This window comes from Hippocampus bargibanti, linkage group LG08 (genome assembly GCF_051943395.1).
Source record: "Hippocampus bargibanti isolate YZ-2025 linkage group LG08, ASM5194339v1, whole genome shotgun sequence".
Lineage (NCBI taxonomy): Eukaryota > Metazoa > Chordata > Actinopteri > Syngnathiformes > Syngnathidae > Hippocampus > Hippocampus bargibanti.
Genome location: NC_142741.1, coordinates 12879413 through 12890825, shown reverse-complemented (window position 1 = coordinate 12890825; position 11413 = coordinate 12879413). Strand labels below are relative to the sequence as shown.

Here is an 11413-nt window from a genome sequence, read left to right as displayed (position 1 = left end):
TGATGACGCACAGCGACAACTGCGGGTCCCGATTGCTGCAGCCGCTTGTCAGTGTGACGAAGATTGGCACTCAGGTAAGCTGTCACTCAAAATCCCTCTTTTCCGTCCCTATCAATCAAACAATCTGCGCTCAACGCAAAAATGCCCCCGGGCGAGGAACGCGGGTTCTACTGGGGAAACATGCTTGATGAGGTAGAACAGCATCGTGGAAAAATAAATGGTGTTCACAAGAGAAGGAGGCTGAAAAAACATGTCGCTGTTTCGACGAGGGTTGTGGAAAATCACACGGCTAATGCTCAAAACGAGGCCCGACAGCTGTAATGCTAGCGCGAAGGGGAGGGATAAGAAGGCGGCTGTCCTCCATGAATGGCTGTTGTCTGAAAGCCCTCGACAACCTCTGTGCTGGTTCTTAAAATGTCGCTAAATAGAATCATGCTAAATAGTTTATTATAGTTCAATAAACCCAAAATTATTTTTCACCGCCGAGTCACTTCACATTCTATATCGGCACAAGATATGCAGTACGCCTATGCTGTATTTTCTAAAAGGTGTTTTGAGTTTTGTTACAAAATTATTTTGCCAATGACCATTTGGGATAGTATGGTGATTTGTATTTTTTATAGTATCAGGCAAGCCACATATATAAATAAACGTTAGCTATTTTGCTAACGTTAGCCGAGGACATGGCCCGTATCACAGGCGAGCAACATAAGGGAGTGAAAGAGAGAGGGTCTGCATATTCTAAGGATTTATTTAGTCTCTAAACACTTGGTTTCGTCGAACATGGTCACACTTTACCGCCACAAACATATATTGTAGCTGACACGGGGCTAGAGGCTAAGAGCTTTGTGGGTGTGTTAAAAGTAGTTCGAAGGTAACGCGATATTTGAAAGTGCTACAGAAAAGCGTGTCGTGTCGTCTCTGTTGAGCTACATTGTGTTTCCTAGACATCCGTTATGCACTTTGGCGGCAAATATTTTAAAATATCGGCTTCCACTGTCTTATTTTGATTTGACATATTGTGTTTTAAAATATGGTCATTCATCTGCAGCAAGGAATACCATTATCCTATACTTGCGCGTGTGCGTGCGTGCGTGCGTATGCGCGCGTGTAATAATAATATTATGTACCTATGTTATTTATACTACTCATTTCTACTAATATTTTCTGCAAAAATACTAGGGACCTTGCAATGGTCGCTGCCCAAATCAAAATACTTTTCAAAACGTCATTTAGTTTACAAAGAATTCTAACATTTAAATACGTATACTCACCCACCACCTCCAGTGACATAATCATTTACTCTAAAAAATATATATATATAAAATTAAGGTTGTGTTTTGTTTAGGTTGACTACCTATTGGCACAACCAATAATGCCTGAGTGTTTGCGGCATCTGCATTGAACGTGATGGCAGCTCATTCGATTTCCATTGACAAATACTCCAAGGGAAAGCAACAGGTGAGTGAGGAAAACAGATGTTGGATTATGACCTTATCTGACACAAATGCATTTCATTTTGTTTAAATAGTAAAAATGTCAATGTGTTCCCAAAATATAAACCATTTAACTTGATGGTGGCTTCGCTTCACTTTGGGGTCCTGTAATTGAATTTGTTTTGGACACTCCGGTAACTCGAGAGGTCGGCCATAGAGTGATCACCACCTGGTGGTGTGCTAGCTCAGATGGTGTGGGAAGAAGCTTGTCCCACGACCCAAACAAAAAGGGTGTTCACACGGCAACTTTTACTCCAGCGTACAGTAGCACTGGGGCTGCCCCCATAGAGCATTCACACATGCAAAGTTAAACCAGTGTAGCCCCTGAAAAAAAAGTTAAACCGGAGAAAATCCCTACTCAGGGAGGGGTTTTAAAAATTTACTCAGGAGTAAATGCTAATTTGTGGAACAGCATCAATATAAAATGCGACGTGTGAACGCAACAGGGTTAGATTCACTCGCTTTGCTACAGAAGGTAGACTCACTCGCTACAAATGGGAAGAGTTGATTACATATGGGTCGAATGTGTTGCTTTCGTGCTCTGTTGAACATCCATTATCTTTCCTTTTGTTGGAAACTGGACTGTATGTGTTGTTTTTTGCAGTTTGTTCCTTTCTTGTGTGTTCACAACCGCTCCCGCCTTCCCTCATCGAATTCCCAATACAATTTATCTTGTGATTTCCTTTCTTTATTTTCTGTTTGGCGCATTATGTTTGCTTTACTGAGTGTCACTGAAGTCACCGTTGATTTACGGATTCTGTGGCGGTCATTGATGCCTCTCGAGCAGAAGGCGCGGAGGTGGAGAAGGATGTGCCTGTAGTTGCTTGAGTTAATTTAATAACGTGTATGTTTTAAAAAAGAACCAACATGACAAAGTGTATGTTTTAAAAACAACAAGCAACAGCATTTTTTTTGTTTAGGAGCTGCAACAGTTTTTCTCGCAGATCCTTTTAAGGCAAGGTATTTTCTTTTGTCGAAGGCCACGTTGTAGTTACGATTTCCTCTCGGGGGGCTGTTTTGAATTTGGGGAAGCCATTAGAAGGCTTAATCCCCTCCATTTATTACGGTACATATTGAGTGCACAACAAATTAATGATTAAGTAGTTTTTAAATTTGAAGTAAAAAATGACTTATTGTGATTTACATGGGAAAATTACAAATGTTGGTTCAGACTTTAGCAAACATTTCAGAAGTTTGACGAGCTTTCGCGGGCCGAATAAATGATGTGGTGGGTCAGATTTGGCCCTCGGGCCTTGACTTTGACACCAGATTTTTAAGGTGTCTGATAGACCACTGTACTAATTTGTCAGGAAAAGCATAAACCATCGTTTTTCAACATGGCACAAACAAAGCGGGGAAAATGAAGTATGCTTTATACATGAGCATGTTTTATTTACGTATTATTCCTATCGTATTGTAAGGCCATCGAATGCCCTGTGAAGATAAGCGGGGCTGCACCAGTGTTAATACGCTTCTCTTTAGTAAGCAACTTTTTATGTGTGAACGCGTCACTAGACCGGTGTAAGATATATTCTGGTCCAATGTTTGCACTGAGGCCCCTTCTTTTTCTTGGTCCTCACCCTGGGAATAATTGAAAGTCCAATGCTTGAGTACCGAGGCATTCGTGAGAGCTGATATGTTCAACGCAGGTCAGATAAGTAAGATGGCCGGAGAACGTAACAACATTTAAATACTAATAATAGCACTTTAAACTCAATATTAAACCCCATTGGGAGCCGGTGCAACAGTTTTAACACTGCTGATGGTGTTCCCGCCCTCTGGTCCTTATCAACACCCATGTGGCTGAGTTTTAGAGTATTTGTAACCTTAGAATATCTGTTGAAGACCAGAGAGTCGGACATTATAGTAATATAAGGGACAGGAAATAAAAGCATGGATCCACACTTCCGTATTGGCCTGAGAGAGAGAAACGGGCACACTCTGTCTTTGTCCTTGAGATAATTTAAAAAACTATCTCGGTTATCTTTTTAGTATGAGAAATAGAACTAAGCTCCGAGTCAAAGATGATGGCCAAGATCTTCATAGTTCTGTCCACCCGTTTATGCCAAAACACGCAGCCGGGGAAAACTTCAAATGTTTCTGTTTTTTTTTTTTTTTTTTTTGGTGGGCGGGGGTCATCACCATGCATCTGTAACACCTACCAATTGGACAGTAAAGTAATAACACAAACTTTATTCTTTCCACAAGTCATCTTTCTTTTGGTTGAGCTGAAAGGTCCGATCATAGACCAGCGTAGTCACATCTTGAAGTCAAAGGTGTTTGAGACTTTCCGCAAAAACTTTAAAATTGTAGTTTCTTGGATTTTTAACAGAACGAAACAACCTTCTCAAAATAAAATAACAATTGCGCATTCCACTGTTCATCCAGCCACAATTCTTTTTTTAGAATATCAATTCAAGACGGAAATCTTACCTTGATCTCAGGCAAGACAGAAGACCAATTTTGAGGATAATTGTCCTCTTACCTTGTCAATCATTTGGGCATCCTATGTTCTGTCTGTGTTGACTGAAACCTCAGTCCAATATAATGTGAGGGTCACCAATCGTTGGAGGAGAGTGGCCTTCTTTCCTCCACATATTTGTTAATATCAGATGATGATGATTCTGGTTATCCAAATACAGGCTGGAGTCAATGTACAGTACCTTTTGAAGGGTTTATTTGCAGAATATTCCGGACACACATGATTTACAGACAATGGCTGCTTGATCACGAGTGTGTCCACACCATGGACAGACAACATATTTATTTAATCAGAAGGGCGGTATTGAGATGATGAGGCGGCATTCTACCAAAACAATTCTTAGCTTTTATCAGTCTATCTCCACAAAGTCTCAGTAAGCAGTGTATCAAGGTTAACAGATGGCTCCTAGAATGCACTTGGTTCAGAATCAGAAAACCTTTATTCGTCCCACAATGGGGAAATTTGCAGTCCACAGCAGCAATTTGAAAGGGATTGGGGCGGGGGGTGAAAGGATAGAAAACAAGATATTCTAAGCATAACAAAATAAACTGCGTGTCAGAATATTATACAGGCTCTCAGTGGTTCACGATAAAAGCTTAATGTCACCTTGCTTTAATAGCAGCTACAAGGCTGTTTAAATGGTCGCATGCATGCAGAACAGGGTGTTTAATTTTCAATTTCAATAAGGGAAAATAAGGCAGTCGACACACTTCATTATTATGTTCATAACATTGAGAAAAGCAAAATACTTTACCAAACAAAATATAATCAGAAATAATCTTTCATCATTGTTCTCTGGATTTGCTTTTCTACCTTGTGGGGAAAGCGGTCAATTTTAATATATCAAACGATCTCTGGATACAATTATCTACATGAACAGAACAGCTGACATGCTTCTCGGTTCATATAACTTTATTTCCAACTTTATGCAGCTGCCCATTGGAGGAACAAAGTTGAGGCATGCATTGACAGCTTTCAACTGTCACAGAGCGAGAATCCCTCACATTTCATCACAATGAGCAAATATTAGAATACTTTAAATTCATCCTATCTATTCTTATCTTGGAAAAGGTGTTTACAATCAAACTTTATTGCAAAGGTGCCCAATCTTTTTTGACCAAAGATTTACTATTCCATCAACCAACCTCCCGCAGTCAACTCATCAAAGTCAGCTTTATTGTCAAATATGCTAATATGCATGACATACAGCACAGATGAAATTACTGTCCTTTCGGACCCAGCGTGCAAAGCACTTATAATGTGGCGCAAAAAGACAAAAACACAATTGACAACAGACAATACATGACTACACGCACCCACATATGCACACATTTACACCCACATATGCCCTGATGAGCAACAACCATAACGGCTTAGGCGAACAAAACAGAAAAATAAAGTAGACACAAAAGTTTGTGAAAAGCAAATCACACCTACCTTTGTAGAGACCTGGGGCAGGGCATGGGGCATACTTTGGCAGCATCTTAATAATCACAGCTCACGTGTACCATTTTAAAATGCTTATCCTAGCACTCCATATTCCCATTCTTTGCGATGTCTCTGTGAATTGTACACGAAACAAACTGTCTCTGAAAATAATTCATTCATTCATCTTCCAGACAGCTTAATCCTCACTAGGATTGCCGGGGTTGCTGGAGACTATCCCAGCCATCTTCGGGCACTAGGCAGGGGACACCCCGAATTGATTGCCAGCCAATCGCAGGGCACACAAACAACCATTCGCTCCCACACTCACACCTAAGGAGAATTTTGACTCTTGAATCAGCCTGCAATGCATGTTTTGGAATGTGGGAGGAAACCAGAGAAAACCCACGCGAGCCTGGGGAGAACATGCAAACTCCACAGAGGGTGACCGGAGCGGGATTCGAACTTGCGACCTCTGCACTGTGAAGTCAGCGCGCTAATCACTTGACTACCGGGCCACCCACTGAAAATAAAAACAAGGATAAAAGATATAGCGCAGCAGCACTGATTGTGTGCTGCAATTCCAGACTGCAGACCGCTAACAAATTCCATGATACTGGTCACAGAGGTTGTCAAGAGTATTATGTGCTCTAATACAAAATATCATTAATAACATGCAATGACATCCACATATGTTTTGGGTTGTTTTTTTTCTTCTCTTTTCTTCTGTACACCAGTGCTATATTGTAAATATGTTTCATACAACACAAAGAATATCAAGCAATACTGTACTAATGTACTTAACAGAGTAGCAAATAATTATGCTAATACAATGATGTCAAACATTTCATTACATTCCTGTCCTCTTCTATGACTTACGTGAATATATAACATGTACAGTTAAGTCTCTAAGTCGACCCAAAAAAAGTCCTTACTTTTGCCATTTTCGTCCAAGATTGCCATGCAACTACTTACCATTATAAATATACTACCATTAGCAATAGCATGGTTAACACAAAAAGAAAACTACATACACCTTCATAAATATGAATATAAATTGGACATAAATATTTAAAGCCTTTTTATCTTCGAGCAACTTTGTTGCAAGGAATGACTTTTATTTTAAGACATACCTCCTTGAGCAAATGCATAGCCAAGAATAGCAGTGATCTTGGCAAAAATGTAGCCAATTTGTGGGGAGACGGCTGGACAAAGGAAATAAGCTCCTTTTGACAATTGAACCAGAAACCTGTGCCAGATACCCCATTATCAACACAATTGTCCCAGTTTTCATTTTGTTTTGGTTCTCGTTTATCGTCATCTCTGACCTGTTTTGCCGAACACAGAACTTAGTTGCACAAAACCGCTGTTACCTAAAAACAATTTGTGGTTCATGAAATTGCTGAGTGACTTAGTAATTCGGGGAAACCTAAAGCCACCGTGGCTGATGATGTAGCAAGTCAAGTAAAAGTCTCTGTGCAAGTAATTAAAAAGTCAATCGTATGTGTTTCTTTGTCAGATATATTCGATCGGACACTGTTGACAAAGGCTCGAACACAGGAAGATTGTCTTTTGCTGCCGGCAGTGGACGTAGCCATCCAAGACAGATGCCCACAATCTGCAGCGCAATGCTAAGCTATTTATAGAGTAAATTCAAATTTAAAGGACAACCGACGTCACTCTTTTGTTTTTTAACTGACACCAGAAAAACGTTTTATAGCATCTAAAATACCCAATACATCCAGTATGATATTTTAGTGAAATGCAACAGACCAATAAAAGTGACTTAAAGTGTCCAAAATCTGCAAAAAAAATGAGCTGCAAATTGGGCATTTTCAGAAAGTCTCGCCCCCAGTTCCTGACGTCACGGCAAGACGTCTTGCATTGCTAGTGAATCAAAACAATGGCTTCAGATTCGGAGAATATGCTTTCTTGTTACACATCCAGTTATGAATATGATTCAAATAGTTCTGTAGAGGAAAGCATACATGTTTGCAATCGATTAAAGAATTTATTTGTGCCATTTTGAGGCAACATTGGGGGAAAATCTCTCACCCGAAAAAATAGGCACAAAATGGCGACATCCTGTGGCCACCTCCATTTACACAGGCTGATAAATTCCTTATATGGCACTTGGACACCTTCTTCTGGCCTTCTGGCGGCTGTTGGGTGCAACACAGGGTCCCCAGACCAAACAAGTACAGCAAAATACATTGACGTGATGGAAGGACCGCTACAATGCGTCTTTTTTACGGTCAAGGGAGGTCCTTTAGTGACGTCACGTCCGGACTCGTCACCAACTCAAAAACAAGACTTCCTGGTATTTCAGTGCGAGTCTTAAAACTATACTACTAGCTATATGGGGTGGAATCTTTGTAAAATACGCTCAGTAGAAGTCATTTAAAGCCATTTTACAAATTATGGACACAACTTGACCGGAGACGTCGGTTGTCCTTTAAGTGATACATTAGTAAAACATAGTTTTCTTGAGTTGAATACCACGCCCCTGGACGTCCCAAGCACCAACAGCTATAAACAATAGAACAGTGGTCCCTAACATTTTTTGCGCCACAGACCGGTTTAATTTCAAGACATTATTTTCACAGACCGGCGGATAAATACAACAAAATAAAATGATACAATAGGCATCAAAACTGTTTTTTTCTTTCTTTTAAAGATAATAATACATGTGAATCCATTGTGTATTTTTATACAACTTTATTTGCAAAGTCATGGTAACATCGCACCAACAACAACATATGTAACATCGTCTCTGCCCCTTAACGCTATATGGTCACCATGGTAATGATTAAACGTTCCTTCAAAGATACACCACAAAAACAAGTACAAAGCGCATGAAAAATACAACTTGGACTCAGATAACAAATAAAACAGAAATTATGTAAATTATTTATTCTTTCTGCGCAGTCCGGTACCAAATGACCCACAGACCGGTACCGGTCCGCGGCCCGGGGGTTGGGGACCTCTGTAATAGAACATAGACATTTTAATGGGTTGTCTTTCCCTGAACCGATAGATTTGGAACCGAGATAGATGTGAAGGAGTAACAAGTCCTAAATTACTCCTTTGAAGGAATTTCTCAAGTCCTAAATTCTGTTCAAGGCCAGATCTCCTAGATCAGGGGTCGGGAACCTTTTTGACTAAGAGAGCCATAAAAGTAAAATATTTAGAAATGTTTTTCAGCGAGAGCCACACGCACGGGCGCGCACATACAAACGCTTGCGTGTGTGCGCGTGCGCACACACACGCACGGCCACTTTTCAACAAAATATCAGAATGTATTATTTAAAATAACTTTGTGATAGTACTCACCGTTAACATGGATGGTTTTCCGTTCCTCGTGTTTGGTAAAAATCCAGGAAAACGATCGGAATGAAATTCAATTTGTCGGTCCAGAGGCGAAATTACTGCTAGCTAGCCTGCACACGGCTCATAAGCTTCCACACTTGTTATCTGCAATCTACTTCTCGCAGAAGTATGTCGATGCTAACGTTAACATGGGGCTTGTTAAAATGTCACTGACATTCGACTGTTTCATCGATGGTATTGTTTCATTGCAAATTAGAATCAGAACATTTTCTCTCCTCTAATGCTCCGGTGCATTCAGGCTGAAGTGCACAAGTTGGGCTCATTTAAAGGGGTGTTTACCTGTTTCAACATGACGGCCACGATCATCCAATCAACATGGCGCTTTCGGCCATTCTAGGTCAGTGTCATCCAATCAAAATTGCGCTTTCCGCCAACTGCAGCCCCAACGAGAAATGAACGACGAAAAAAACGACAATATGTATTATAATATGTAATATTTATCGGTGAGCCATATGCAATCATCAAAAGAGCCATATATGGCTCGCGAGCCATAGGTTCCCGACCCCTGTCCTAGATGAAGATGACAGTTTAACAGGCTGTGTCTGTTTACCTCAGATTGACCCCAGGTTTCTCTGTCTAATCTCTGTCATTCTTTTAAAGCATTAGGCAAAGATTCAGTCCCAGCCAAATGATTGGTATGCCACATTTCGGATTGATATTATTTATTCACTTGATCCAAATATTACAGTCTACAAGTGTTTTATATGTCATTAAGTTAAAAAGTGGCATTTGAAATTTCTGCATACTGAAAAAGGGGAAAGGGGCACATATTTTTCAGTGTAAATCCTGCCAAAGTTGCTGTTGTCAATACTTGAAAATAAGAGCTGACCTGTTGGTCTCGTGTCAACTCTTCGTCTTTTTCTGTATGAGCCAAATGTTTTAGAAGTAGTAGCCACATTGTGTCAATGTGAGTCTTAACAAGAGCTACAGTTGAAGTAAGGCTCTGTTTGTAACTTTGCCCCCTGGCTCCCTTTGGTCCCTTGGCCCTTCACATGATGTGATCGTGAAACTCTTGCTCAAAATCTTTTACATATTCTGTCTGTTTCTGTTTGTTGCCCTCCGTGTCTGTCTTCTTGAAGTGATTTTCTGTAGTTGTTTCTTATTTATCTAAAGCAGATGCAAGGTGTATCAAAGGTAGAGGGTAATCCAGATGAGGGAATGTTAGCAGAGGCACCCAGCCCAACACTCACAGATCCACAGACGCCCATGGACGTGGACAAAGCCTCCATATATCGGTACAACCAAGTCTGTGTCTGATTTCTGAGGTCTGCGTGTGCGCAAGTGTGTGTTTGTGCGTGCGTGCGTGTGTGTGTGTGTGTGTGTGTGTGTGTGTGTGTGTGTGTGTGTGTGTGTGTGTGTGTGTGTGTGTGTGTGTGTGTGTGTGTGTGTGTGTGTGTGTGTGTGTGTGTGTGTGTGTGTGTGTGTGTGCGTGTGTGTGTGTGTGTCTATTCTGTTCAATCACACTTAAATGTTTCAGATAATTTAGTCATTTTTAATACCGCAGTAAAACAACCAAAGTGATTCTGAAATGCAGTATAATCATTCAACATAAACCTAACGGCTCACCCCTGTACCTAATCTTGGCATTCGTAACTATAATCAGGTGTTTGCAATGAATGCTGATTTAGTCTTCTGCATGTACGTGGAGGAATTTTTGCTCCCCTTGTGTGCCAAATTGATTTAACTCGCACAGATTGGTGAATTTTTGAGCATTATCTACCCATTTAAGATCATGTAGCATTTCAGTGTGGGATGTAACTAGTCCAAACTTTGACTTGCCCACTCAACTTTGACTCCGCCCACTACCACCCGAGCCATTTATCTGTACACTTATGTTTGGGGCCCTGTACAATTGTAACCTAAGAGGGAACTCCATTCAACTTCCGGTTCAAGGTATTGAAGTTGTTCTGCCTAGTTTAAGTGTTCAGTTAGTAAAGTAGTAAATCATAGACAGTAGCTTGTGGGCACAGAAGGCAATGAACCTAACCTAATTATTACTTGCAGCATATTTAGCACATTTCATTGCAATTGTGTCTTATTTACATTCTGACAATTTATTGGAAAGAACTATTTTTGAAATGCATTCAGTGACAAGCATAAAATGGTCTTAACTATCTGGATGAGTTGGCATTACATAAAGACGAAGCAAATATCAACTGTTTATTGACCAAATTATGTGAAAATGACCCATATATTTCCATTTTGCAGACATCCCCTGTTCCCTTTGTTGGCTTTACTGTTTGAGAAGTGTGAGCTGTCCACTCTTAGTTCTGAGTGCATCACGTCGGCAAGCTTTGATGTGGACATTGAAAATTTTGTCCGCTCTCAGGAGAAGGATGGAAAGCCCTTTTTCAGTGAAGACCCAGAACTCGACAACTTGGTGAGCGTACATCCTCTTACCAAATATGATAAAGAAGCTCTATATTATCTCTTTTGCAAATATTTGTATCTTTTAGTCTGGGTTGAATTAAAACGTGATTGTTTCTTACAGTGCATGATTGATTTTGATTTTAAAAATGTACATGCATGCATAAAAATGCATTTTTACATGGACATTGCTGCTTGACTGTGTGTACACAAATGGAAGACGTTTTCCTAAAATGTGATAATTTTGAAAAAT

General features: G+C 40.3%; 1 protein-coding gene across 8 annotated transcripts in view; it reads left to right on the top strand.

Moving 5' to 3' along the window:
- The window catches only part of LOC148894569 (homeobox protein PKNOX1-like), a 32780-nt gene continuing 21367 nt past the window's right edge, over nucleotides 1-11413 (top strand). For 2 of the 8 annotated variants that reach the window (XM_089002173.1, XM_089002167.1), the window contains exons 1-4: nucleotides 1-74; nucleotides 1349-1461; nucleotides 9886-10028; nucleotides 11002-11173. In XM_089002173.1, coding sequence (XP_088858299.1) covers nucleotides 1411-1461; nucleotides 9886-10028; nucleotides 11002-11173 — 366 coding nt within the window. In that variant the 5' untranslated portion in view covers nucleotides 1-74; nucleotides 1349-1410. Of the gene's footprint in view, nucleotides 75-97; nucleotides 193-1348; nucleotides 1462-9885; nucleotides 10029-11001; nucleotides 11174-11413 lie in introns of those variants that run through there. The other 6 variants (XM_089002171.1, XM_089002169.1, XM_089002172.1 and 3 more) reach the window with 6 other exon arrangements.